This window comes from Bidens hawaiensis, unplaced genomic scaffold (assembly GCF_021521415.1).
Source record: "Bidens hawaiensis isolate Kalapana, Puna unplaced genomic scaffold, B.hawaiensis_p1.1 tig00009327_1, whole genome shotgun sequence".
Taxonomy (NCBI): domain Eukaryota; kingdom Viridiplantae; phylum Streptophyta; class Magnoliopsida; order Asterales; family Asteraceae; genus Bidens; species Bidens hawaiensis.
Window position 1 is genome coordinate 145847 of NW_027491688.1, and position 14376 is coordinate 160222.

At 38.4% G+C, this 14376-nt stretch overlaps 1 protein-coding gene across 1 annotated transcript; it reads left to right on the forward strand.

Annotated features, from left to right (window-relative positions):
* The first annotated feature begins 3247 nt into the window (after positions 1-3247).
* On the forward strand, positions 3248-6967 carry LOC143532006 (putative transcription factor KAN4). The gene is made up of 6 exons (XM_077027167.1): positions 3248-3850; positions 3956-4032; positions 4498-4534; positions 4761-4869; positions 6635-6728; positions 6827-6967. Exons 1-6 carry the CDS (start codon positions 3406-3408, stop codon positions 6965-6967), a joined length of 903 nt encoding a protein of 300 aa, XP_076883282.1. The 5' UTR covers positions 3248-3405.
* The last annotated feature ends 7409 nt before the right edge of the window (positions 6968-14376 follow it).

The following is a 14376-nucleotide window of genomic DNA, read 5'->3' on the forward strand; positions in this document are numbered from 1 at the left end:
GCCTAACCCACTTGGCATCTTGGTTTTGTGCTGGATAGGAGCCTTCGCGATGCGCTCAGTGAACTTTGAATGTTTCACCAAGATGGCTGGTCTGTACGGTGTGGTTACGTCCACTTGCCCTCTAACTGGTGGGCTGTACGGTATTTGCAGATCCAGATCGGCTCTGGCTCCAGGCGCCATGTTCACAGGCGCGCGGAGCTGTGAGCCTCCTGCATGAGTATCTCGCGTCTTCCTCATGCTGTGCACTTCTTCATCACTGAACTCAGTGTGTGCAGTGTGAACAGAATGTCCTTCTTCCGGCGCGCGCGGCCTTTTTGTTCCATGAACAGTTTGCTTATCAAACGCTTGCCTTTGTGTTAAGTCGGCTAGCTTTTTCTGTTTGACCATCTCATTGTACTTGGCCATTAGACGCCGCTGCTCGTTTATGAGCCATTCGTTTGGATCATTTGTTTCATCTTCTGGACCCATTGGTCCTTTTTGTTTCGCGCCGGCCAGATTTTGTAACGTAAGATCGTCTGGAGGAGTTTCAGTCTGGCCATGAGGAGTTGTGATGAAAGGACGGTTACTGGTGGCGCGCGTAGAATCACGCTGCGCCCTCAGAAACTGTTGTCCCTCATTAACATCCTCATGCTCAATATCCTCCAGAGCTTGATCAACGTTACGAACGCCAGAAACCATGGTGATGATTTTTGTTTTTATATATATAGATCTGATGAGATCTGATTGCCGTTGTAACAGTGGATGGCGCCAATGAAGAAACGTGGATCGACTCACTGGTAGACGATCTACTTTCCTCGGGTGTGATTATGCAATTTCACCGATGGTTTCTCTTGGATCTGGGTTCTTCCACCTACAAAATGAACAGCACCGTCAACTTACCCCTCAGAAAGGGACAGAGGGGTCCTCTTTGGGGTAACCCTCCGGTGTGAGAATAAGTATTTGTGGAGAAGATAGTAATATCCCAATAAGGAAATCTGGAGAGTATTGCTTAGTAGCTGAATACTCTATATGATTGTGTTACTGGATGTAACTGACTGTGAGTGAATATAATTGAATATGATTGAATGTGAATGAATGTGTGTTACTGGCTGTAACTGTCGATGATTCAGTGTCTTTCCTTGTGGAGTTGATGCTGTATTTATAGTGCTAGGGTTTCCACTGATTGGGCTCAGCCTTGTTGGCCTCCTCCAATCGCTCTGCGCCACGTGTCCTCTGGGACACCTGGCGCTTTCTCATTGGTTGTAATCACGTGGTAGCACATGTGTCATGCTGAGTTGTCGACCTTTCATTTGGCAGCTGTCAACATCAGCATATTCTTATTCCTTAAAAAGATACCTTCTGGAAGGTTGTCTGACGTGCACAATCAGGGTTGCCCTAATCCTGATTTGGATAAGGATGAGGTTGATTATGTGCATGTGTGATACGCGCCAATCCTGAGGATGCGCGAGGTCTTCTCTTTATTCTCACGCGCAGATGTTTCATGCGCAGATGTGATATGCGCCGCGCGCTGACGCGCCGCGCGCATATGTGACGCCTGGGCATATGATGCCTGAGCATATGTGGTGCCTGGGCATATGATGCCTGAGCATGTGTGGTGCCTGGGCATATGATGCCTGAGCATGTGTGGTGCCTGGGCATATGATGCCTGAGCATGTTTTGTATGCGCCATGCGCATGGCTTTGTGCCTTCGTAATGTCTTGGTTTCAAGCCTGTTGTCTATATCTTGTGGGTTGACCCGCCTTGCTCCGTGCTGAGGCGGGTACATACCTCTTCATTACTGATGTAGAATAAGGTGTTGTTTGTTTTATTAGACATAAAATGACTGCGGACCACATCTGCAAACATCTGTAGAAGAAGACGTTGACCAAACCTCTATAGTATGCAATAAGAAACTGTTTGTTTTTTTTAATGTATGGATACTACTAAAATAATTGGTGGTGGTGTACGAAATATGGTAGTGGGTGGTGGTAGTGGACGGTGATGGTGGTAGTGGATGATCGGTGGTAGACGATGGTGGTAGGTGGAAAATGGTGGGTGGTTGTGATGGACCATGGTGGTGGTCGACGATGGTGGTTGGTGGTAGTGGATGGTGGTGGTGGTCGATAGTGGGTGGCAGATGATGGTGGTGGGTGGTGGTGGACGGTGGTGGCTGACAGTGGATGGTGGTTGTGGGTGGCGGATGATGGTGGTGGGTGGTGGTGACAACGGACGGTGTTTGGTGGTGGTGGTGGTTGTGGACAGTGGACGTGGTGTGAAAAAGTTTGAAGAAGTTAGATATTAGGGTGCTGCTAAACATACCATCCTTACTCCATTTTTACTAAATATACCCTCCCTGAACTTATTAAATAAATTACAATTAGCTCTTAACATTATTTATATACATATTAGTCCCTACAACATTACTTTCATTTTATAACCTCCACTACATATATCAAATTAAAAACTATCAAGTATTGCTATTAATTTATTTTTTTAATATTAATATTATAAATATTTATAATATCTTTTTTTAATTTTAATAGTATAAATATTTATAATATCCTTATTTTACCATTTTATCTTTTACAAAATAAATCACCCTAAGCCCTAAACCAAAAACCCTAAACCCGAAACCGAACCCTAAACCCTAAACCCTAAACCCGAAACCGAACCCGAAACCTGAAACCGAACCCTAAACCCTAAACCCGAAACCGAACCCTAAACCCTAAACCCGAACCGTAAACCCTAAAACCGAAACCCTAAACTCGAAATCATAAAAAGAAAACGCAACTTGTAAAAAATAATAATAATATTAAATCCTTACTTTTATGCTAATTTGGTAATTATATGATTTTAAGGGTTAATATGAAAGTTGGTTTTTCCAAGGGGGGGGGGGTATGACAAGCAACCAGGGGGTACATTTAGCCTAACCCTAGATATTAGCTTATGTTTTAAGACCAGAAAAAACAAATTGTGTTCAGAGGCTTATATCTGCGCGTACACAGACATAAGCCAATTACAGGCCTTTTAAGCGAAAACAAACAAAATCTAAGTATGCGGCTCGATGAGTTTTGGAATAGGCTTGATTGAACCGGTGAGATTTCTGTAGACAATTTTGGAATACGGCCGGTCAAAATGGATAATTTGATCATATTCCCTTAAATAAATAACTTTAAGTACGTAAAACCTTATTTTCTTTTATGTTCATTTCATATGCAAAAAGACATCATTTCACCAATTTGTTCTCAAACTTGAAACCTAACCTGACCTGTAAAGCTAGAAGCCTACACACACACACTCTCTCTCTCACGCAAAGATTAATCATAAGGCATTCATGATATATTCACCAACTCAAAAAATCTTCTCTCAAACACCACCCGATCTCTGTCTTGTATCTCAATCATTTGTTAGATTTTATTCAACTTCATGTTTCTGGTCTCAAGAACTACTCCAATGACAAGTGATATTGCAGCCACAACTATGCCTGATCTATCCTTAAAGATCAGCCCTCCGGCTGCTGATTGTATCAAGAGGTCAAGCTGCACCTCTACCACCACCGATTCCAACAGCAGTGGCAGCAAATTAAGCCTTGAAAACGGCTTAAATATCGTGTCCAACTATCAGCATTACCAGCCTCCAGTGGCAGACATCAGTGGTTTTGTCCCTAATCACCCAATAATACCTTTGCAACTACAAAAAACTACCCTTTATCATTTTGGAAATCAGCGTTATCGTCCGCCTCAAATATACGGTCAGGAGTTTAAGATGAGTAGCCGTGTTAGAAGGGTCGTTCGGGCTCCTTGTATGAGATGGACTTCAAGTCTACACGCGCACTTCGTTCAAGCGGTTCGGTTCCTTGGTGGCCATGAAAGTACGTTTTTTAAAATTCACATATGCGTTCATAATTTGTTTCTTCATAAACTTGTAAACATGAATTTAGTATATTTTAGTTTATTAATTTTATAAAATGTGACAGGAGCAACCCCTAAATCAGTTCTGGAGTTGATGAGTGTGAAGGATCTAACTCTTGCTCATGTGAAGAGTCATCTACAGGTGGTTATATATATATATATATATATATATATATATATATATATATATCTTCCTTACCTAATTTATGTACAAGCTAGATCACGCATTGAGTATCATTGTCTGGTGAAACAAGATAGTTGACCTTTTCGTCGAAAAGTAGTGACAATCCAAAAGAGAACACTGACAACACATATGGATGTCCTTATAATACTGTATTTTGGTTAAATTTTAATGTGAGGATAAACGTCCAAATGCCGTTTTGTCAGAATTTATAGTTAGACCGTCTATAGTCATAACGGTCATCCGGTTAGGGGCCAGACGGCCGTTCTGACCAGTAATTTTTCAAAATTTGACATTTTATTGTTCAAACAGCCGTCTGAGTGTTTTGTTGATGACCGTTCTATGGTGTGAAATTAGATGGGGGTGGTGTAGCTATAGCGTGACCCTCATAATTTACTCACATGTTTGTATGATATAATCATGCAGATGTATAGAACTGTGAAGAGCACTGACAAAGGACCAGGTACAAGATTTGGATCTTTTCTTTCTATAATGAAGGACCCCCCAGACATCATATATATTTCCTTAATTGTAATGACAGATCTAGTGGATTGGAAATTTTCCATTTATATAAGATTAAAACATATGATCCAATTCGAATTATTACTGTCTGTCTGTTGGTCGGTCTCTTTGTCTGATAAATGTACTACATAAAATTGATAGATACTTTGCATATCATGTGTTTGCAGCTGGACTTGCGGACAGGGATATGATAAATTCAATGACTCCAAAGACAATGCTTGACATGGATGGGGGTATCTTAGAATTTGTTGATACCAACTCCTCTAACCCGTACCTATACGAACATTCTCTTCACGGATCACCAACAACTACAGTACTAGAAACACCCGAAAGGTTAGTGAGTGCCATGATCGATAGCTAAGTATAATTCTTTTCTGTTACACCCTATTTGTCCAAACAACTTATCTCCCATTTATGATATATATAATTTATCCTAAGAAATGTCAATTTCGAAATAATTCATTATTTTTCTACTTTAACTGAACTCTATTTTATAATTAAACTGTATTAATTGTAAATTCCTAACATGTATGTATTATTTAAAAAGACATTAATTTCATATGCTAAAACTGGTGGATAATTATTTTGGAGCATTAAGGGGGTATGTCGTTTGTTCACCATCATTACTTATTTGAACTTATAGAGGATATGATGCCAAATTGACTTAGAAAGGCATCTAATAAGTGAAGGGCAGAAAACATAAATGCATATGATGTTTGTTGGCTGATGAATATTGTCTTGATCTAGCAAGGATCTTGTCTGTCTATATTGACAGTGAAAATAAAAAAAGTATGGTACGTGAATATCATGGCGAATTTTATGTAGTATTATTCTATAATACCATAATATATAGAAACATTGTGGTTAAAGTTTCAAAATCTTTTAGTTATGATATAACTGTTATTCTATACAATACGCCAGGGTTACATGTTGTTAATATATATTATCTAGATGATCTTGAGGAAAACTAAACATCAAACGTCACAAAAAATTAATTAAGCCAGTACTAATGTTATAGAGGGACATTTGGAGGACATGTATCCATGCTTATATTATACCTTTTTTTAAGTTAGATTTTGAACTAGAGACTTTAGGATCTAAAACTTTAATCATCACCTCCATACCGTTAGATTAGAAGACGCACTATGTTTATACAATTTAAAATCTAAATTCGTATTCCCACTCGAAGCAGGCCAGGGTATATAAGTTAATTTCTCTCAGTTTTTTTCTTTTTATCGAGTTAGGTAGAATATTAAAAGACATTGGCTGGCCTTATTTGACCTAATTATTTTTGGACGGCAATTGATAACCATCAACTATATCAGCCTGACGTAGATACACACATGTGGTTGTAGTTTCATTGTGTATGACTTAGAAACATGTTAATTCCACACTATTTAAATTCTCGAACACTTCAATTTTATCATCTTAGCGTAGGATTTAAGTATTTAACTAGTCTTGGAAAGTAAACCGTTAAGATATCCATATTTGAATTTTGATTTCCTTTTCTACTTTGTGTACATATATCTTCTTTCATGCATACCCCATTCACTGTTCTACGTACAACCGTTGGTAGTTGCAGTGTTAAGATTGCAAGGAATGAATATGGAACCAAGGACATAATCTAGTCAAAAGATTAAAAGTTCATATTTTCTAAACTGCTGCAATGCCCGGCCGTTGCAACGGTTTCTTTTGCCACAATACCTTATTGCGACCGATTTTGCTACCAAATCATGTTTGTGCCCAGGTTTGTTATTATTTTTTTTTCGGTCGTTAGTCTCAGTATTCTAGCCGTTTGAAAAACTAACTCGATCTTTATTGATTCGTTAAAATTAATTTACAAATATATAGATAAATACGTAGAAAAAAGTACCATGCGTGTGAGTTTGGGGAATATAGTACTCTTCTTATGTGTATCTTTGTTTTATCATTAGAATATAATCGTGAGACACAAATAAAAGAACATGAGGACGTGACATTTTCTATTTCCAGTTATATCTTTACATGTCTTGTCATTGCCTGTTATCTAACCTAAATTTTAAAGTAGAGGATCATGGTCATTGTCAATGGAGTCATATTCTAACTTCTCCGAATACACGCGAAATTGTTCAACACTTGAAGGAATTGATACAAAGGTATGAATATGTGCACTACTTTCATCTTATGTGAATATGTGTATATATATACCAACATTATTAATTGCTGATAATTATTTATTTCTTTTTTTCTATAGCCTGATGAACATAAGGCATGGTTAAGCTTGACGCAAAAGCATAAAATGTTGGAAAATAGTACTTGGAACAAGTCTCCAAATTCAAACATGATGCTGAATCTTGACTTCACTCTGGGAAAGCTAAGCCAACAAAGTGGATGACTGGATATATATATCCTCAAGCGAAAATGAATTCAATTATCGATCATTATAATCTTACTTATAACATATGTATTGAATATTTAAGGCGCAAAGAAGTGTTAACATTGCTTGTTCTTGGCGTTTATATTAATGTTAAGCAATTTTATATCATGTAGCATGTAGAGGTGAAATTGGAAACTAAATAAATTAAGCGATATTCGGAATGAATAATATCCTATACTTCCATGTTCTTAGGTTATTATTGTTATGACTGGTAAACTCTTCTATAATTTGGACCCGTTATAACGATGAAAATATTTTTTATGTGAAGTAACAACTTTTTATGAACAGTAAAATTTAGTTGCATTGAAAGATCCAATTGGAAGGACTTGAAAACGGTATACAGTACAGAAATTTTTCAGAAGTAGTGCTAAAACGTAATGGAATATATATTAATTATTATTGTGTCATTTTTTAGGCTTTCAAAACTGTTGTTTCCGGAGTCTCATGTACACAGATTTTTTGGTCTCTGTTTTGGTGTTCTTCTTTTAGGCTTAAAACAACGAAATCTAGCATATGGTTATGCATTTGTTGGTGTTGTTCGCACTACCCAACCAATAGAAACCATTCTTTCTCCTCCACACACACGTACACATAAAAAACATAACTCTCTCTTCCCTCTTCCCCTCAATCTAGTTTTGAAAGCTTTTACTCATAGCCAAGAAACCTACAGTTTTTATTCGATTACATGTTAAAATGTGTAAAAACATCCTTATCAGAGAAGCTCATACTACCATCAAGGCATCAACTAGCTGGTACGTTGCAAAACCAGATACTAAAATATCTACTTTTGAAACCACACACCACTAATAATTAGACACTGATTTATCACATCTTATTAAGATACAACCACGATGGGGAATAATCTCTGCAATTGGTTAACTTAGGCGCTATAAGATAACTAGATAAGTGTCATGAAACCACAATTTTGATTCTATTAATTACTTCAAACATAGTTTTACAAATCCAAATTCAAAGAAACAAGAACAAACATAATCGACAAAATACAAAATACCAATCAAAAGAACATGTAACCACTCATATATAAGACTATCACCATACTAATCTTAAAATGAAGATCAGGTCATAACTTATGACCTGTGAAGATGATCATAAAGGTTAGATGCAAAGAGACCGGAAACATAATGATAGATACTAAACCTAGATGATCTTTTGAAGAGGGCAAGATGATTAGACGAGATTGACCGACTTCCCTTATGCTCCTCTTCATTCACCCGTGTATACGTGGCACAAATCTATTCAAGATGTTCTAAGCCCAATTGTTAGCTAGCTTAACCCAAGTTGAGACATATCAGTAGCAATCCTTTTAGCCCACAATTACTTAGATAGTCTAGGTCCATTACTAGATCTCAATATAGCATGAAACAAATTACACATAAACAAAACTAGTTAAGCAACAACTTTGCGTGTTTATATAATATATGTTTGATAATGAATTGGAAATGTATATAATGTATTTCAACAATAAGCATGGAGTGGATTACAAAGTAATCACGGACACCAAAATCACACTAATTAGGATTTACTGTGGAAATCTCTTTTAATTCTTTGTGAAAGGTAGAAACCACAACTGAGCACAAAAACACTCTACTGTAACAAAACCAAATCTAGAGTATAATTGAAGCAAATAATCACTAGAGGAATAGCTCTATTATTAACATACACTCCAACGTCATAAAAATGTATGAAGAAATATTTTCAAATTCAGCTCCACCGATCAAAATGAAGCATTGTCTCTTTCATCACTTCGTAGGCCTTCTGATGGTCCAATCTCTCACAGGGTGCATGGATGTTGCCAAGTGATTTTTGGATCAACTAGATTTTGTTTTTCTTTAAATTCATGGTTCTCAAAATGTTAGAGCAACAGGGAATATGTTGGGATATCGGAGTACCAGATTTGAGAGATAGTGGAATCAACTAATTTATTCATCATATCATTAGCTATAAATAATTAAACAGGAGAACAACTAACCATATTAATGGAATGCGTAATTAATTAATAATATTTCTAGAATTATAGCTAACTAATTTGCTATTTGACGCGGCTTGCTTGTAATTGCCAAGACATGTAACAACAGTTAGGATGAGCAACAACTAATTTGAATAATCCTTAACATTCCCGTTCTTTAACACCATACATGTCTCAAATGTAGGTAACTGAATTGTTCCTGACATAATGCCTTGGTAAGTACATCTGCCACCTGCTTTTATGTATAGCATATGATTAAATTTCTACTCGTTTATCTTCAGTGAAGTCCCTAATTTTGTAGTTAAACTTGATGTCTAAGTGCTTAATACAAATGTGGAACGCCTAATTCTTGGTTAGGAAGAGTACTTGAGTTGTTATCATAGAAAATTGTCACTCTGTATAGAGTACCTATGCAATTCTATATTTGTTGGTCGTTCAAAAAATAAAAAATTAAAAATCTAGTCACGGTTTAATTATTTACATTAAAACCTAGTTACAGTTAAATAAATTGAATTTATTTATTAACTGTTAATTATATTTTAGGCACATTTATAGTATATTAACATTTAATTTTCAACCCGTTTGATGCATTTATTGTACTCGTATTTTATAATTTGACAAAACGTTATTTCAATATAACAGAGTCTGCTTTTCATTGTTATTACTATTTTTGTAGGTACGGATGAGAAGGATGTCAATGGATTATAGAAAAACTTAGAACATTGTTAATCGAATCCATGATATTGGAGCTGCTAAAAGGAAACGATATGAGGATGAATAATTATCTAATATGTATAATTCACAAGTTTGGCACCACAGATCTATGTTGCAATATGTACAAGCCATTTGATTCCTACTAATTCTGTTGTAGTGCTGTATGACGTGTTGGTATTTTGTTTGCCCTTCTAGGCGGTGCAACAGGTGCGTTATGCAATAGGATATATCCTTGTTTAGCTCAATCTCACGTCTTTATATTTTATCGGTGATGTTTGTATTCCGTTTTTTAGGTTTTGTTGAATTTCCCTGGTAAGTCTCTACCCATTGATTCCGATTTAGGGTTAATGGAACCCATTTTCCACCGATTGTTGCTGGGTTCCCTTTTGGAACTCTAGGTGGTGGTTGTGTGGTGGTGGTATGTTGAAGCAAAGGCTGTTAGCTACAGTGGTGTGAGCCGCTAACGATACTGTTAGCCCATATTTATCATCGTCGACTGTTGTCGCCGGGTTATTCTGTGGAACCCTTGGTGGCAGCGATGTCGTGGTGGTGTGGTGGGCGGGAGTGGATACCACTTGAGATTGGAAGCTTTCTGTGCATGTGCTTCTCTGCAATGTAATATTTTGTTACTGATTTTGTTCAAAGCTTAACATCTAACCTTATATAATTTGGGCTTTCAGTTACAGTTGGTTTGTAAATTTAGGGTTCTTGATACTCAATTTATGCTTTGAACACAAAGGTGCCAAACCTCTCAATTATGGCAATACGGCTAATTAGATAGTTTAGGGCTCTCTGAAGCTAATATGTGCCCTTGGTGTTGTCGGTTTCGATAAATGGCAATACGGCTTCTCTGATACAATCCAAACAGGGGCATTATTGGTACATTCTTTAATATATTTTATGAATTTACATGCAGACTTTGATGATTGTTTTAATTTAACGAGATCTCGATGATCCGGGTTGTGGCTTGGGGGGGGGGGGGGGATTTCCGGATGGCATTATGGTCTATGCAACCGTGATTTTGCAGCCACCACGTATCCCAAAATCTTCTCCCTCTGTACCTGAGATACAGAGCTGAACCTGTTCATTTTGTTGTGTTCGGTTTAATCTAGGAAAAGTCACCAAAATAAGTTGGTACGTGAAAAATTAACCCTTTGTTCCGACTTAGAGTCCATAGTTATTAATTTGTTCATTTGTTTTGACAACTAATGTAATTGCAGAATTTAGGTCTAACTTGCATCGGACTATATACATCAAATAGAAGGCAAAGGCTAATAAAGACTATATACATCAAATAGAAGGCAAAGGCTGGGACAGTTTATATAGCTGGAAGTGTTATTTTGTTTTTTGGGTTTTGGATTAAAAAAAAGGTAATTCATTTTTTTCTTATGATTCGGTTTTCTCGGGTCGGGAGTTAGGGTTTTAGAAAAAAGGTAATTCATTTTTGTTCTCATGATTCGGTTTTCTCGGTCGGGAGTTTGGGTTTTGGTTGTTGTTTAACTAGGTTTTGGGCCGCTTTGGGTCATGTTGTGTAATTGAGTTCAGGTAAGTCATGTGTTGAGTCGGGTCCGGTTCAAATTTTATTAAAAAAAATATGTCTAGGGGATTTGTAGTTTACATTTGTAGTCAAAATCAAAGTGATCTATGTATATGTTTGTTGGGTGCATGTGTATTTATGCATGTGTTCTGCTTTTTTTTAATTATTATTTAAGCTATTTCATTGCACTATTATTGTGACGACGGCTAATGTGTTTTTGTTTGTTGGTTTAGTGTAGTGTTTGGTTTGGGTGTGTTTCTAATCTAGGATGTTGTTGTTGCTCTCATATTTAAAGGTATGTGCCTTTTATACTTATCGTTTCGTTTATTATTTTGCGTATTATTTAGGTATTAGGTAGAACCATAAAATATATTATCGTTACACTTACAAGTTACTAAAATGAAATATGTATCAATATAAACTCACTAAATAATATGACATATGTATGTGAACCTAAGTTGATTAATTACTATATAGGTAGGGTACCAAAAAGACTCAAATGACCTTAAGTCAACCTCGGGTCGAAGGTGAACTCCTCATGTGTCACCCGCAGGACAAATGGATCGCCTGCATGACTCAATAAAGGAGGAATAACGATACATCCTAGAAACCATGCGCGGAAGAATACAGGCACCCTCAAAAGTCATCCGCGGGGTAGCATACTCACCCGCTAAGATGATCGGAAGGCAATGCCACATGACAACTGTAATTAACTAATTACCTTCTAAAAGATTTACCAAGATCCTTCCTTGGAGAATACGTGATCCATCAGCCAATAAATAGAGGATAGCTGGCCAGGTTGTTATAACCGTCCACATGGCCAGATTTATATCATCCTATCATAGAAAGACACGTGTCCAGGTTGTTATAACCATGCACATGGGACGTATAGCTTAACCTATCACATAAGGGCATACGTCCAGAAGGTTACGAGAGCATCTTCTAGAATGGGACAGCTGGCCTAATCACCTTCCCACATTCTTTGGCTAGAAATACTTCATAATCTCCATGAGGTAACACATTCACACCCCACTATCTACTTATAATACTTAAGTACTTTCTCTCCATCAGAATTGTACTTATTCTCACGCCGGAGGGTGGTTACAGGAAGACCCCCCATGTCCTTCCCGTAACGAGCTCACGGCGCTTGTTTTGCAGGTTTATGTCACTGGAATTTCGGAGGTTGTGCTCATATCGTAGTTGGTTGTATTTATACTCTACACTGTAGATTCATTAGTTCCAGGACCCGTAAAGGGGATTGGTTCGGTGTTTCTTTATTGGCGCCATCCGTTTTGGTGTTAGAACTGCAAAAGTTTTCTGTTGGTTTTTTGGTTCGTATGATATGAGTAAGCTTCCTGAAGGGCCGATGGAAACTTCTATATTTGCTAGACGTACTGCTGATATCAAAGCACCCGGAGGCTCCACTCCGGGTGTCTTAGAAAGTGTCATGGCGCCTGGAGGTCCTACTTTGGGTGGCTTGGGACGCCTCACAGCACCTCGGGGACCTACTCCAGGTGACTTAGGACATCTCATGGTGGAGACTCGCCGAACCTGTACAGAATTGGGTTTGGAAGACGAACTTGATAACTCTGGGCCGGTGAAAACTCCTCGTCGTAATTCCATAACCGAAGGAATTCTCTCTCCTGAGGAATGGTTACATGTTCAGCAGGCGAATGTTGTAGCAGAGTATGAGTGCATGGTGCATGAAGAGCGACTTCGTACCCGTACTCTGAATTATGAAGAATCTCCTAGGAGATCCCTTTCTCCTCCTACAACTATGAGGAGCAGTCAAATACGCGGAAGCCTTCATACTGAAGGGTTTCTGGAAGATGAGTTGGTTAGGAGAGGGCGTGGTTATCCTCTCAGGGTAACACGTCCACCTTCTTTAAGAGAAGAACTATAAAGTTTTGATCCGACATATCAACCGAGTGCTGTCAGCTATTATAGCGGAGACAGCAGACTCAATGGTTGGGAGGGGACTAGTCGTCCACGTGCGGAAGTCCGCCAAGCCATAGTGACGCGGAGGAGGACTTTACCGAGCCGTATCGACCGGTAGCTTTCGTTGAGAAATCAAAGTTTATTGCACGTATCTCAATTGCCCCGTTCCCGGTCAATGCGAAAATCCCAACATCTGTAGGGAAATACGATGGGATGACTGATCCTAGGGATCACTTACTGGACTTTGTGGCTGTAGGGGGAGTCAGCGGTTGGACTCTTCCCTACTGGTGCCACATGTTCGCATTAACATTCACCGGTTCAGCATGGGAGTGGTTTGAGAAACTACCAGACGGACAAATTAAGAACTGGGATGACTTCGTAGCCAAATTTTCCCAGCATTTCAGTCAGCAGAAGAAGCGTACTCGTGATCCTTCCAAATTAATAACTGGACCCCACTGTCGAAGACTCCTGCTGAAATCCTCACCACGGAAAACATGAACTTCAGGAAACCGCAACCACTCACTAGGAGATCGTTCCTTGATGCTAAGAAACACTGTTCGTTTCATGACGACATAGGTTATAATACGAATGAGTGTATAGCTTTGAAAAATGAAATTGAAGCGGCTGTGAAATCAGGAAAGCTTGGACACTTGGTCAAAGGTGCAAGACCAGGGACTAGTAAAGCTCTCGCACGAGATAACCAGGGCCCGCCCAAGAAACAAGTTAAAGACCTGAATGTCCATATGATACAAGGCAGATACAAAGTGGGAGGTAAGAGAAGAGAATTTGGTGATGTGGAATGGAAAAATGAGACGGTAATCTTTCCATGGATCAAAGGAGGAATTTGTAACAAGAACCCTTTGATAATCACTGCCCTCATCGGTCATTATCGTTCGTATTACGTATTTTTTTGACACGGGCAGCACATCTGATATCATGTACGAACAGTGCTTTGAGCAATTGGATGAGGACGACAAGGTGAGGTTGAAACTGATTCATGCACCTGTGTCGGGGTTCGGAGGTGAAGTGATGTATCCGCGGGGGGTGATATCGTTCCCGGTCACTCTTAGTGATGGGACTCATTCAAGAACAGAGGACGTCGAAATTTTGGTTCTACCGGTGACATCAAGCATGACATCATCCTGGGTCGAGAGGCGATTGGCGACTTTAATGCTCATCCTTCTACAGAAC